General features: G+C 55.7%; 2 protein-coding genes across 5 annotated transcripts in view; one reads left to right on the top strand and one right to left on the bottom strand.

The window, feature by feature from the left end:
• The first annotated feature begins 894 nt into the window (after nt 1-894).
• On the top strand, nt 895-6324 carry Chpf2 (chondroitin polymerizing factor 2). Its single transcript, XM_055612628.1, has 4 exons — nt 895-2451; nt 2886-3450; nt 4119-4301; nt 4902-6324. Exons 1-4 carry the CDS (start codon nt 2171-2173, stop codon nt 6201-6203), a joined length of 2331 nt encoding a protein of 776 aa, XP_055468603.1. The 5' UTR covers nt 895-2170; the 3' UTR covers nt 6204-6324.
• A 71-nt stretch (nt 6325-6395) lies between these two features.
• The window catches only part of Smarcd3 (SWI/SNF related, matrix associated, actin dependent regulator of chromatin, subfamily d, member 3), a 31531-nt gene continuing 23229 nt past the window's right edge, over nt 6396-14697 (bottom strand). For 3 of the 4 annotated variants that reach the window (XM_055612631.1, XM_055612632.1, XM_055612629.1), the window contains 12 exons: nt 12501-12712; nt 10699-10741; nt 9817-9939; nt 9587-9725; nt 9269-9384; nt 9033-9134; nt 8720-8881; nt 7783-7880; nt 7490-7625; nt 7089-7211; nt 6865-6966; nt 6396-6633 (listed from right to left, as the gene is read on the bottom strand). In XM_055612631.1, coding sequence (XP_055468606.1) covers nt 6580-6633; nt 6865-6966; nt 7089-7211; nt 7490-7625; nt 7783-7880; nt 8720-8881; nt 9033-9134; nt 9269-9384; nt 9587-9725; nt 9817-9939; nt 10699-10741; nt 12501-12712 — 1410 coding nt within the window. In that variant the 3' untranslated portion in view covers nt 6396-6579. The remainder of the gene's footprint in view (nt 6634-6864; nt 6967-7088; nt 7212-7489; nt 7626-7782; nt 7881-8719; nt 8882-9032; nt 9135-9268; nt 9385-9586; nt 9726-9816; nt 9940-10698; nt 10742-12500; nt 12713-14697) is intronic. The other variant, XM_055612630.1, reaches the window with a different exon arrangement.

Genomic DNA, 14697 nt, shown 5'->3' with positions numbered 1-14697 from the left:
CCTGGAAAACTCTGCTTTATGTCTGGATAAACCTTTCTCAAACTTGGGATCTAAGCACGTCCACATTCCCAATCTAATTTAATTCTTCCTGCTTTGGTTTCCCACTTAATTCTATACATACATACATACATACATACATACATACATACATACGCATATATGTATATACATATATGTATACATATACATATATGTATACATATACATATATGTATACATATACACACGCATATATGTATATACATATACATATATGTATATACATACGCATATATGTATGTATGTATGCGTGTATTTGTGCGTGTGTGCAAGCGCAACCATGTGCATGGATGTCAGAGGACAACTTGATGGAGTCAGTTCTCTCACCAGGCATGGCACTCAGGTAGTCAGTCTTGGCGTCAAGCATCTTCACGTGGTGTGAGTCATGTGACTGGTCTTTCCTTAATTCCCTACTTTCCTGCCTTACTGGATTGTGTTAGTGTCTACGGCCTGTCTAAAGCAATTCTCACCGCCTTGGCACTACAGATTACAGAGAGTTCCAGGCTAGCCCAGGTCTTTTCTTCCCGGTCACATGCTCCACATCCGAGACTTGTTTACCTAGTAGAGCTCCGTATTGAAATTTCAGTAGAGAAACATTTCTTGTGCCGCTAGTGTTGACCAGTCGGCTTAGGTGAAGCGTCTTCAGAAAGGGAGAGGGCATCTTTCTTAGAGCTAACAGGGTTGGGCTGAATTGGAAGCATCTCTGTGCAGGGGGGATTCACCCGCCTTAGCGTTAGGAGCCACAGCGTCAGAACCGAGCGGTGCACAGCAACCATAGAGAGCGCGCGTCGGGAGCGAGGGGCCGGATGCGGTCACCATAGACACGAGTGACTGACAGGCAGCGGAAGAGGAAGCCGAGGGCTGGGCTGTGAGGTGGCAGCGGCTGCGGAGCGGAGCTCTTCGGCTCACCACCGGGAGGGATCTCGGTCCCGTCACCCGAGAGACGGCTCCGTCTTCGCCCCGGCCTGCCGTGGGGCTCGTGTTTTCCTGTCCCCCTGATCGGCCTGAGAACCCGCTCGGTTCTGCTGTCCGCCGCGACCTCCCTTCCGCCTCCCCGGCTCGCAGAGCAACCCACCTGGACGCCGGGCCTTCTCTGCAGTCGCGGGACGTAGGCGATTCATGTCTGTCTCCAGACTACCGGCTAGGATTCGCTTTGGGGCTTCTTCTGAGGGCTGGCACGGGGCTGTTGTCGCCCAGGAAACTAGTAGGGCACTGGCTGGAGCAGGCAGGCGTCTTGTTGGAAGGTGGTGAGCCTCAGCTGGCCTTTCCGGACCCCCGCGTTTCTCTAACTGCTACTGTCTTCCTTGTTGCTTTCTCTTTATTTGGCTTTGTTTGATAGCCTCTAGCAAGAGTGGCTTCTTAGGAAGGTGGGCACCACAGCCTTGCAGGGCCGAGGGGGACGGCCTGCAAAATGGTTCCATCAGCCATCGCATTCCTCTGAGTGGCCAGCTGTGCTGAGTCACTGCGACCGTCCACATCAGTTGAGTGAGCAGGTGTATATGCACCCTGCGTGGCTGGTGATCTTAACTGACAGGGAGGGGATTACTGGAGCCTGTCAGTTTCTTTGACACCCAGGAGCTGGGTGGAAGGAGGCTCTGATCCCTTCTCCATTGCTGGCCTGCAGCAGTAGCTCAGCAGTCCCTTGAACCTGAGGAGACAGAGTGGCCCACGATATCTGTAGGACAGGACTGGCTGAGCCAGTCCCTTTTGGTCGGGCCGTTGTTTGGATGGTGCATGTGCTCTACCCTAGGCCCCTCTTCATCGTGTGCTGCTGATTTTTGAATTGGGGCCATGCTTCAGATGGCTGTAGTCCATTTGGGGTTAGGTTTGGCAGGGTTGCGCTTTCTTTCCTCTTTCTACTGGACTACAGACTGCAATCCCAGTGTTAAGTGGCGTTGTTCACATAGACATTAGTATTTTGTTGAGGGGTGTATTAGCAGCATGGTCACTGAAGACCAGACAGGGAGTCGGGAAGACTCTGTGGGGATGCTGGGCCTGGAAGCCGACACACTTTGCTCCTTTCTCTCTTGCTGACCTCATTGACTCCAGGTTCCCCGGTTAAAACGGTGGGGCTCTGGCCTGAGCCCCATTACCTTACTAATCTTTGAGACCGTGGCCCTCAGGGCATCCCATGTCAGGGCCTGCCACCATGCGACTGAGCTCCCTCTTGGCTCTGCTGCGGCCAGCGCTCCCCCTCATCTTGGGGCTGTCCCTGGGATGCAGCCTGAGCCTCCTGCGAGTGTCCTGGATCCAGGGTGAGGGAGAAGACCCCTGTGTAGAGGCTGTGGGGAAGCCAGGAGGGCCGCAGAATCTAGACTCAAAAACTGGGCTGGACCAAAGCGATGAAGACTTCAAACCCAGGATTGTCCCCTACTACAGGGATCCTAACAAGCCCTACAAGAAGGTTCTCAGGTGAGGGTGATGTGTGCATAGTCCCCTGGCACTGATCTTCATTCCAGAGCTGTTTGCTGCTGTGTTTATATTGCTACTCAGTGTTAATTTCCTGGAAACACTTGTCTTATTTCCTATCTTGCTTTGCTCCTATTTTATTCCTCCCCAAGCCTGAGAGAATCTCGCCTATTAGTGCTAATGTCCAGTATTTTTGAACAGAGCTGTGCCTGCGCTAACCACTGAATACACCTGAGTAGCCTGCCTCCACCTTGCCAAGTTTAGCAGCACCTAGTCAAGTGGGCACTCTCTGCGGTAGCTGGTTATCAGTGATGAGGGAGGCAGGCTCTCCCCTCCTCCAACCCAGCTCTTTCATTCCTGGGGATGTGCTGGGCACGCTGGTGCATGCCCCCTTAATGACCCAGGAGTTGACCCCTTATCTTCTGGTCTCCCCACAGGACTCGGTATATCCAGACAGAGCTGGGCTCTCGTGAGCGCTTGCTGGTGGCTGTCCTGACTTCTCGCGCCACACTGTCCACCCTGGCTGTGGCTGTTAACCGGACAGTGGCACATCACTTCCCTCGATTACTCTACTTCACCGGGCAGCGGGGGGCCCGGCCTCCTGCAGGGATGCAGGTGGTTTCTCATGGAGATGAGCGGCCCGCCTGGCTCATGTCAGAGACCCTGCGCTACCTTCACACACACTTTGGGGCTGACTATGACTGGTTCTTCATCATGCAGGATGACACATACGTGCAGGCCCCCAGATTGGCAGCGCTTGCTGGTCACCTTAGCATCAACCAAGACTTGTACTTGGGCCATGCAGAGGAATTCATTGGTGCAGGCGAGCAGGCCCGGTACTGCCACGGGGGCTTCGGCTACCTGTTGTCCCGGAGTCTCCTGTTGCGCTTGCGGCCACATCTGGATGGCTGCCGAGGGGACATTCTCAGTGCCCGGCCTGATGAATGGCTTGGCCGCTGCCTCATCGACACTCTGGGCATCGGCTGTGTCTCACAGCACCAGGTGACAGCCCCTTCAAGGCAGTCCCAGTCCCCTAAAGGTTGGCAGTGACTGAATGATTGCTGTCCAAACTGAATTCTCGAGACCTTCCTTTTGTCCTTCCCAGATGCCAGCCTGCCCCTTCAGCTCTCCCTTGCTCACCCTACGGCCCTGGGGCCATAAAAAGTGCGTATCTTTAGGGACCCCTGAACAAGCCAGAAAGATGCCTGAACTCATAAACCTCTTTATCTGCTTCCCCCCCCCCCCCCGCCCCTTTTCCACACCCAGTGCACAAAACACTTAAGAACAATATGAAAACGTTTTAGAGTTGGCCACCCCACACAGTGGAAAGCTCAGAGAGCCCTCTACTGGGTAGCTCTGCTCTATCACAGAAGGCTGAGTGTCCCAGAAGCAGGCCATCTTCTATACCAGCCTACTGGGAGGGCCTTCTAGGACTGTATTCTCATTGACAGTGGGGTTCTCGGGGAAAGAGGATGTCCTTAGTTGCCTGCTTGCTTTCTTGGTTCCAAAATGCGGGTGTCGGAAGTAGAAACGAAGGTTAGGGGAGCCACTGCATTTCTGTACCTTCTAAAGCAGCAGAAGTGCTCGGTATGCCTGCCAAGGAGGGCTGAGGGAGCTTTGGGAATAACAGCTTATGTGTGCAGCATTGATTGTCCAATTGGTCCCTCCAGGGGCAACAGTACCGCTCCTTCGAACTGGCCAAGAACAGGGACCCTGAGAAGGAGGGGAGCTCTGCTTTCCTGAGTGCCTTCACCGTTCACCCTGTCTCCGAGGGTACCCTCATGTACCGGCTCCACAAACGCTTCAGTGCTCTGGAGTTGGAGAGGGCTTACAGCGAAATTGAACAACTGCAGGTGAGCTGTGCCTGAGGGTCATGCCTGGTAGGTTAGAGGGAGCTTGAGGCAGGCTTATAGGGAGAAAGCAGCTGAGCTGGGTTTGGGGCTGGTAGGGTAGAAAGAGGCTAACTTTGTAAATTTAGAACAATCACAGGGACAAGGGACCCTGGGCTTCAGGACACTGTAAAGTAAGCTCTGGGCTGACTTGAGTGCCATCAGATTTGTAGGTAAACTCTCGGGAGCTTACATAAACTCCTCTACAGTAGTGTTCTCCGAGACAGCAATACACAAACTCCTAAGCTTCTAGAATTGTCTTGAAGGGCCCAAAAGGCAGAAGGGAGGGGAATTCTGTAGTGTGGGGGTCTTCAGAGGCGGGGCATGGAGTGAGTGTGTGAGCGCTGTGTTTTGAGATCCATTTCCTTCTGCTAAGTACCGGATCCTCCTGACAGCAGGTGGGCAATTACTCATCTCCCTTCCGTACTTTAGGTGAAGACTTTCAGGCAAGGCACTAGGTGGTTAGCCAGGCCTCTGCCGACGGAACCTCAGAGCCGGGCGTCTAGAGCCAGGAGGGATCTTTAAAAACCAGCACTAATGTTGGTTGCATTCCCTCCAACTTAGGCTCAGATCCGGAACCTGACGGTGCTGACCCCTGAGGGGGAGGCAGGACTGAGCTGGCCTGTTGGGCTTCCAGCCCCTTTCACTCCACACTCTCGCTTCGAGGTGTTGGGCTGGGACTACTTCACAGAGCAGCACACCTTCGCCTGTGCAGATGGGGCTCCCAAGTGCCCGCTGCAGGGGGCTAGCAGGGCAGATGTGGGGGACGCGGTGGACACTGCGCTGGAGCAGCTCAATCGGCGCTATCAGCCCCGCCTGCGCTTCCAGAAGCAGAGGCTTCTCAACGGCTACAGGCGCTTTGACCCCTCGAGGGGCATGGAGTACACCCTCGACTTGCTGCTGGAAGCCGTGACCCAGCGAGGGCACCGCCGCTCTTTGGCCCGCAGAGTGAGCCTGCTGCGGCCACTAAGCAGAGTGGAAATCCTGCCTATGCCTTACGTCACCGAGGCGACCCGAGTGCAGCTGGTGCTGCCACTCCTGGTGGCTGAAGCTCCGGCCGCCCTGGCTTTTCTTGAGGCCTTTGCTGCCAGTGTTCTGGAGCCCCGCGAACATGCATTGCTCACCCTGTTGTTGGTCTATGGGACCCGGGAAGGCCGAGGGGGCCCTGACCCATTTCTCAGGGTGAAGGCTGCAGTAGCTGAGTTAGAACGACGGTACCCTGGCTCGAGGCTGGCCTGGCTTGCTGTGCGAGCAGAGGCCCCTTCCCAGGTACGACTCATGGATGTCATCTCCAAGAAACACCCTGTGGACACACTCTTCTTCCTTACCACTGTGTGGACAAGACCTGGGTCGGAAGTCCTCAACCGCTGCCGTATGAATGCCATCTCGGGCTGGCAGGCTTTCTTCCCGGTCCACTTTCAGGAGTTCAACCCTGTTCTGTCACCACAGAGATCTCCCCCAGGTGTCCCTGGGGCTGGCCCCGATCCCCCGTCCCCTGGTGTGGACCCTTCTCGGGGGGCTCCAGTTGGGGGCAGATTTGACCGGCAAGCGTCAGCAGAGGGCTGCTTCTACAATGCCGACTACCTGGCAGCCCGAGCCCGGCTGGCTGGTGAACTGGCAGGCCAGGAAGAGGAGGAAGCCCTGGAGGGGCTGGAGGTGATGGATGTGTTCCTCCGGTTCTCAGGGCTCCACCTCTTTCGAGCCGTAGAGCCAGGGCTGGTGCAGAAGTTCTCCCTGCGGGACTGTAGCCCCCGGCTCAGTGAGGAACTGTACCACCGCTGTCGCCTCAGCAATCTGGAGGGGCTCGGGGCCCGCACCCAGCTGGCCATGGCGCTGTTTGAACAGGAGCAAGCCAACAGCACTTAGCCCCCCCCCACTGTGTCTGCCATCGCCCCAGGAAGGGCAAGGCAAGGTGATGGACAGGTGGAGGGCTTGCCACTGTATTTTTTTAAAATAAGAAATGTTATTAAAAGTATCTTCTGCCAAACTGTTTTTAGGTCTAGGGGTAAGAAGAACCTGGGAGGCTTGTGGCGAGTGTGCCTGCAGGTTCCACCGCCATGCCCCCCTCCTCCCCCTCCTCCCTTCCCAATCCCCAGTGACCACAAGGCTGCTGTCTGATGAGTGACCTTTAATCCAGTCCTCCCCACCCCCCGCCACGGCAGCAGGGCAGGGAGGCCAGAGCCCAGGGCCGATGCCGGGCAGCAGGTCTGGCTGGTCCACAGTGACGCTCGTCCACGGGCTCCTAGGTATTTCTCACGACCAGCGATTGCTCCAGCTCCTGCCTGCGCTGCTGGATCTTTAGAGGAGGTGTGAGCAGGGGCAGGGTTACAGTGATCCTGCTGAGTGACCAGGGGTCCCCCATCCTGGCGCCCCTCCCCTGGAAGAGTCTGGGAGCCAGGACACGCCTGCATGGGCATGCAGGGTGGTGGACAGGGGTTGAGAGTGGGCAGTAGCAAAGACAGGTGAGAAGCAAGACGTTTCTAGGACTGAAGGAGAGGGGAGCCTCATGTTCAAGGGCCTCCATTACCTTACAGTAGAAGTAGCGGCTGACAGCTTCCTGCGACCAGGGCTGGTGGTAGAACTCGGCACGGCGTTCCTCTTCAGGGTTGCCGGCCACATCTGTCATCACCTGTGAGGGAGCATGGGGTCTGCCCTGAGTTCTGAGCACCTCACCTGGCTGAGCTGCATGTCCATCTTTCCTTCCCCATGTGCTTGTCTTCACTTCGAGGCTCCCTGAGCCCCTATCTTCACCTTGAGATCACGGCTCTGGGAGCGGAGCAGGTCTTGGACGTAGCCTTTGGGGTCTCTGGAGAAACTTAGCATGAAGTCCCTCTGGATCTTGAGCTGATTTATGGACTCAATCGTCTCATGGATCTACAGGTAGAAAGACAATGATTTCCACCTGTGATGCGGGAGAGGCATGCAAGAAGGGGTGGGGGAGGCTTGCTTCTCTGGGCAGTGTCCCAGAGCCCCTGCTTCCTCTGAGTTTAGTGAGGGGGCAGGGTGAGCAGAGCCGACCTTGGAATGAGGCCAGCCTCTCGACAGTAGGGAGGGCTGTGGGTTCCTCATGTCCTAGGCCCATGCTGTGGTCTGAATGCTTTGTCCTCTCTCTCAGTTTAATGTCCCCCTATAGCTCTGGGCTCAGGCCGCACCTTACTGTCCAGAGCACTGATCTCCTGCTGGTTGGCTGTAGACAGGAGGAAGCTGCTCATCTGGCCCTTCAGTGGCTCCTCTACCTCCACATCAATGTCATAGCATGCTGTCTTCTTCTGGTCTGATGGGTCCACGCTGCCAGACAAGTCCAGCCTTTGAGGTCCATGGTACACCCCACAGAAGCCCAGGGCTGGGGCTGGGGCTGGGAAGGGTCCATGAGGAGGGTGGGAAAAGCAGGGCGGGCAGGAATGAGCTAATCTCTCGGTCTTCGGAGGAAGCTGGGCGGCCTCACCTGATGACGTGATTGATGACAATTGGGTCAGGGGGCAGCAGCAGGGCTGTGAGGCGCTGGGGAATCTCGGAGAACTTCAGGCGGGGACAGTCAAAAATCTGAAGCAGGATGGTTGAGAGGGGGATCACACTTGTGTGTATTTGAAAAGATAATAACTAATAACTATCCTTCCATTCTGGGAAGACCACAAGAAGTCAAGAGCAAGTCAGATCAGGATGCTGATGGCAACGAGCCAGGCTGGAGTGGAGAAACGGGCGTGGCTAATAGGGAGGCCAGTGTGAGGCCCTAAGTCTCCCTGCTTGGGTGTCTGTTAGTCCCTCTACCACATCCTGGGAGCAAGTCGCTTAACACCTCGGGTCTAAGTGCCTTCGTCTCTAGAATGGGGATATTAAACAACCCATCCCACGGGTGGTCATGAGAATTAGGTGCCCTGGCGTACAAAAAATAAGTGAAGTGCTACATGGTAAGTGCTCAATAAATACCAACCGCTATCTCTACTCAGATTTATCTGCTGTGTTTATTTTAAAATTCATTAATAGTAATAGTCTGCTTTGAGAGACTTTTGTCAGATCCGTTTTGCAATGGCTGCCAGACACATGTAGAGAGAGCAAGAGGCAGAAAGAATAGCAAAGTAAGTTACCCGCAGTCTAGACCCAGGGCTGGTTCCCCAGGGATCCCAACTCTGAGTACCAAGACGATTACATTACACGACGCTGTTACCCACCCCCGGTAGGCTCCCAGATTTGCTTCCCGTGGAGAGCAGCTGAACAGATTATGGAAGAGCCCAGACTACCCCCTGCTCTTCGCTCCCAAGGCCTTAACCCTGACCATTCCTGGTACTCAGGAACTCAGCAAGAGAAGCTGACTACCTTTGAGACATGCTTCTGCTAGGACACTAGCCCTGCTCCTGGCTCCTCCGGCTCAGGACATCCATTACCTGCTGGAAGTACTTGTCTCCATTGATGTATTCCTTGTCATGGGAGTCTTGAAGCCTGTTGGTCTTCACATACTGCCACAGCGCCTGGACAATGGCTGAGCGGCTCTGGGTATGCAACCCCAGCAGCCGGGCTAAGCGGGGGTCCAGTTTGAACTGGGGAGGCTGGGAAAAGGTTTCCAGGAAAATTAGATCAACAGGGGAAGAGGTAGGACTCCGGCACAGAGCTCAGGCTCTTCGGCAGTGTGCTCCTAGAGAGGATGGGCAGGAGGAGGATGGGGTCTTCGGTGTCACGCAGGCACAAGGTAAAACCAACCTGATAGTCCAGCATAAGGAGCAGGGTGCAACGCACACTCAGGTCCCCTGGCCTCTTCACTTGGAACCCATCCGTCTCCTGGGTTGTAGGTGTCCGGTGCCACTGCACGGGGGAAGAGCTAGGTCACCCACAGACCCAGCTGGATTGGTGGGGCTTAGGGTTTCAGGGTGCTTCTCAATCCAGATCAGCAGCTTTCTTCAGGGCCTTGGGCCAAGGGCAGAAACATTCTGTCTTACCTCGACGAGGTGGTTGTCCGGGCCATAAAGGTCTTTGTCCAGCTCAATGACCAAACTCTTGAAGAAGGAAGAAAACTTCCTCTTCTGCTTACTGGGCTGTGGGAAAGTGACAGGGACTGTGGGGGCAGAACAGGGACCATGGACACAGAATGGGCCAAGTTGGCAGCAGGCAAGTGGTATGCTCAGAGGCAGTCCTCTGTCCCCAGACTGTCCCCAGGCCCACCGGCCCCAGCCAGGGCTGACTCCCCAACTCCTAGTGCAGACATTTAGTTCTGTCCCTGACTCAGCCCATACCCACCCCAGGACACCTGGAGAGACCTGGGGCAGGACGTACGTCATCCAAGAGCTTCCCCTCTACCCGCAGCTCCCAGGAGGCAATGCTGCCATCAGAATCTTCGGCATCAGGCTTCGCCGGGTTAAAGGTATTGGAGATGTAAAGGCGCAGCTTTCGCTTTTGCTGTAGAAATAAAGTGTAGCACAGGACTCGGGCAGTGTGCAACCCTCCCAGCAGCACCCTGCTGCCTCCTCCTACCCCCACACTAAGGCACCTTCATGGGCCTCTTCAGGGCCTCCTGGATGTCCACTCGCTTCCGCATGATGGTTTGATCCAGTTTCCTCTCAAATGCTAGGAGGTCCATATAAGCCTGGGACTCAGGGACCAGCTCCCGAATCTGAAAGGGGAACAAATGGAAGGAGGTATCAGTCAATCTTGCAAAGCAGAGTGTGCGCCTGTTCTGTGATCGCAGGACACAAAGGACATGGAGGGGAGCTGTCCGACTGATTTCAGGGTGTGGAATTCTGAGAGTGAAGGTAGGACTCGTTCCCGGAATTCTATTACATAGCCTCATTGTGTGCGGATAAAAATTGCTTCTCCCTGCAGGAAAATCCCTGCATCTCATCACCAGGGAAGGAGGCAGCAGCCGGCAGTCCAGCAGGTGCAAGTGCCTGGCCTCATGGTATCACCTTAATCACACAGGTACCGTGGGTCCCGGCAAAGTGCTAAGGCACTGTGGGTACCCGGGATAGTGTCGGTTACCTCAGAAACCCCACACCTGCCGACCCTTTCTCATGTCCAGGATCTTCTGCTACTTTCTGTGCCCTTCATCTAGCAGTCTCTTATCCCTTCTTTGTCCCGTGTCGTTATGCCTTTGGACCACTGGCATTCAACCCCCTTAACCTCAAGCCCCATGTTCTGCCCCTCCTCCTTCCATGGCTCTCCAGCTCCTTTCCCTCAGTCCAGCCCCGCCCGCCTGTCCGACTGCCCGCCCGCCCGCCCGCCCGCACAGGGAGCTTCACTTCTTAATGAGCTTTTAAAACAAAAAGTGAAAGTGGCTGTGACGCTGAGCCCAAAGCATTGCTCCTGAGGGAGGCGGGGAGGGCGGAGCAGCAAAGGATGGGGCTGGCTGGGGGCTGCTGTGAAAGGCACTCACCCTTTGAGGGAGGATTTTGTCAGCCATCTTCCTCCTCTTGGCACTGTACATTTTTAAAAGAAAAAACCAGGTTACCATGGCGACAGATCTGGGAGTAACGAGGCCACCTGCTAAATTATCCCGACATCTCCGCCCGCCTGGCTGGGGTTCCCACAGCCTGCCTGTCTGCCTGTCTGAGGGCTACAGCAAGTGATATGAAGCTAGTAGGTCCCTTGGAAAGCAGAATGACTGATCCTTTCTCTGGCCTGGCACCACTACCGGCAACCTTATACTTCACCACATCCTCAGAGCCAGAGAAATTCTGACTTAGGAGGGACTAGTGAAAGAGAAAATACTGCCAAAGGATGGGGACTGCAGAAGGGTTTGCAAAAAGCTGGAAGGCAGAGAAGACAGAGTAGAGAGAAGACAGCTTCTGAGGACCCTCTCCTCCTGCCAAGCAGAAGGCACATGCCCAAGAGAGCCTGAGCTCCAAGAAGGGAAGAGATGACTTTTCCACCTGGATCCTGGAGCCATCATGGTGTGAACTGGTGGGACTTGGCTCTCCTGCTACTCTGGGCTTGGAAGGGACTGTCTTGGAAGGGAGATGCTTGTGGTCTTGGACCATCTGCTAACCAAGGGACACACCACAGTCACAAGGACCCTGGACGTGTGCGGGAGTGTTCTATGTGACCCAACACTGGAACCGCCAAGGGTAGATAGTACCTGGAATCTGGATGCTTCTCAGTTTCAAACGCAACCCAAAAAACCCTTGGCTGTCCAAGAGACTACACATGGCTGTCCAAGAGAGCCTAGAGGATGGCTCTATACTGCCCCCATGTGGCGTTCTCACTCACTGCCCCCTCCCTATTCAGAAATCCATTCTATGGCCAGGCAAGCAACTCATTAAAGAAAAACCAACCCATTCTTAGTCTGGGTGAGCCTCTCGTGAAAGGATTGATTTATTTCAGATAAATTATCCACACAAAACTCTTAACTTGTACACACACACACAAAAAACAAAAAACAAAAAAGGAATTACTCGCTATACAAGGTAATGATTCACTTTGTAAGAGAATTTATGGGATGCCTATCATTTTTCTTGATGTGTAAAAACTGTGTAATAATGAGGTAAAATTGATATTGCACCTTGCATAAGAACCCATCTGTTGTGCAAAAGGAAGCATGTGTGTTTGGCTAAATGCGATGCCCATCGGGGCATTACCCTTGCCAAAAGCCAGCAGGGGCCACGAGGGGGCCACTAACTTCTCAGACAAGGAAATAAGCTAGTCCGGTGGCTTGGAGGCAGAACTGGTCCCTGAGAGAGGTTCTAACGCCTCTTCACACCCACTGTGGAGGATAGGGGCTGCGGAGATCTAGAGGAGCTCTGACGCCGCCTGGGACTCGGGACTGGCAGGGAGGTCTCTGAGGACCACACTTTAGAAAACACACAGTGGAAGCTCAACCCTTGGTCTATCGCCAGCCCTGCTTCTCCCCAAAGACTAAAGCATCTCCCAGAACTTGGGGCAAAAGATGGGAAAAAAGGATTTAGCAGGTGAGAGACAGAAGAGCGAGGGGTGCGGGCGGGGAAGGGGCACTGGCAGCTAGCTCAGATCGCAGCCTGACTCCACTGTGGGCACACAAAAGAACCAGACCAGTCCCCCCCCTCCTCCGCCCTCCCCAGAGAGCATCCAAGCTAGAACGACTCGGTGGCTGCTAGCATCCTTCCTCGGCTTCCCAGCCCCACCACTCGCCCACCTGGTCCCTGAGGCTTCTGCCTGCCCGCCCCTGCCCGCCCTTCCACGCAGGGGGGAGGGGGCACTCACCTGCGGCTCCGCGCGGGAGCGGTGGGCACAGGTTGGCCCTGGCCCTGTGCCTGGCTCTGCCCGGGCGGGGGCGCTGCTCGCTTGCGGGCGGGCTCCATGCCCGCGGGGGCCAGGCCGGGTCGCACGGCGGGGCTGCCCATGTACGGGGAGCCCGGGGGGCCCATGGGCGCCCCCTGGTGGGGCATTCGGGCTCCAGACGGCATCCCGGGGCGCTGGGGGGTGGGGGAGGGCGAGAGGTGAAGCTGAAACCGGCGCCGGCAGGTCAGATTCGGTCCCGACCCCCAGGCCAGCGTGTCTTCGTCCCCGCCCCTCTCCAAGATGGGGGGGCTGGGGGGCTGGTAACCCTGCGCTGAGCGATGAGTGGGAGTGATTGGTGGGAGGGGCGGGGGCGCGGGAATCTGCGTGGCTCTGGAGGAGGGGGCTCGGCGGCTCCTTGCAGGAAGCTAACTGCAGCCAGGCAATTGCCCAGGGCATAGCCAAGCCTCCGAGCGGTTCAAGGTAGAGCAAAAATGAATATTAATGGCGCCTTTCAACCTTTCAAAGGATGTTCACACCAGCACGGGCCTCTGCAAGCCAGTCAGAGCAGATCTTTTCATCCCCAATTGACAGATGGGGCAACTGGAGCTCAAAGAAAAAAGCGACCTCGCCAAGGTCACCCCGCTCATCCCGGCAAAGGTAGCACCTGAAGGGCCATGTTCCCCATGCTAGGCTGAGGTGAAGGGCTGATCTGCCCTCATTTCCTATTGCCTGATTTCCACAGCCCACTTCTGGGGCTGATGGGCTCTATGGTTGAGCCCCCGTCTCCCTTTCAGAGTCCCCGGTTTTGGCCCACTGGTTTCAAACAACTCGCGTAGCTAACTCCAGGTCTCCTCACGCGCTGACTTCACCTGCCTCTTTAATTTCATTTCTCCCAAGGTGATACACGAGGCTGAGCAAGGGCACCTGAGGGTCTGGTGTCATCAGACCCTGTCAGGTTTCTCCGAGGGGCAAGTGCAGAGCTGGATTAGAAGTGGGCTGCCAGGGGGCTGCGATGGTTGAAGGAAGCAGCGGCAGCGTCTGTGCTAGCTAGCATCCATATCTCCCTCCTATCTGCCCACATCAAAGACAGAACCCATTCCCACCCCGCCCCAGGAAGGCTAGAAACTGAAGGGAAGTGAGGCAAACTGTAAACCCCCCCCCCCCGCCACCACCCCTGGGCAATCAAGACGGAGGAGGTGCAAATGCAAATGGAGTGTCCCAGACTCCACTTGTCCAGGCCCAGGAAGGGGGCTGAGGTTTAGGGAGTCAGGGGGAAGGATGGGTTCAGAAGAACAGGAAGGGTATTAGGGAGGGAGGATTGAAGACCCTATTATTTAAAGGCTGGGGATGTAGCTTGCTCAGTACAGGTGAAGCCCTGGGTTTGATCCCCACATGATAAACTGCACAGGGTGGCACGCTTGTCATCACAGTCCTGAGGGGGAGGCGGAAGGATCAAGACCACCCTCCGATTCTGATATAGAGTGAGTCTGAGGCCAGCCTAGGCTACAGGAGAACACACACACACCACACACACACACACACACACACACACACACACACACACTCCTCATCTCACCCTCGGGACCAAGGAGCCCTAACCCTAACCCCCAGGCTTCCTTTCTCCTTCTTGCTTATCCCTAAGGTCTCCACCCCAGCCAGCAGCTGTCTCTGCCCATCTCTTCTGCAGTGAAGCCTGTCCCTGACTGTGCCTCCCCCACTCCACCTGACTCTGTCACTCATGGCACCAATGCCACCAGGGCGGAAGCTCAGGCCTAGCCGTTCCCCACCACTATAGAAGGGGCTCTGATCACCCAAGAACGTTCACTCCAAGTTGGCCATTTTCAATTCCATATGTGGAGACCCTTCTTTGCTGGACGGCGCTCTTTAAAGCAACTCCCCACGCAGCCACGAAGCCACACTGCCTCGGGGATTGCAGCCCAGAGGTCCCTATGGCTACAGGACAGGCTGCCACAGCGAAGCCCTCTCCCCTATCAGCTGTTCTCCTAGCCATCAAGGCCAGACACTGCTACCGTCTGGTCTACTGAGAGGAACACTTCCAGGGGCCCGCAGGGGCTCTGCCACCAGTACCACCTCCAGAAGAAGTCAAGATTCTGAAGGCCCTTGCCTCTCTCGCTGAGATGCTTCCCGGGGTCACAACCAAATTTGGCCATAGTAAATA

This window comes from Psammomys obesus, unplaced genomic scaffold, assembly GCF_907164565.1.
Source record: "Psammomys obesus unplaced genomic scaffold, mPsaObe1.curated_primary_1811, whole genome shotgun sequence".
Lineage (NCBI taxonomy): Eukaryota > Metazoa > Chordata > Mammalia > Rodentia > Muridae > Psammomys > Psammomys obesus.
This window is presented reverse-complemented; position numbering and strand designations above follow the sequence as displayed.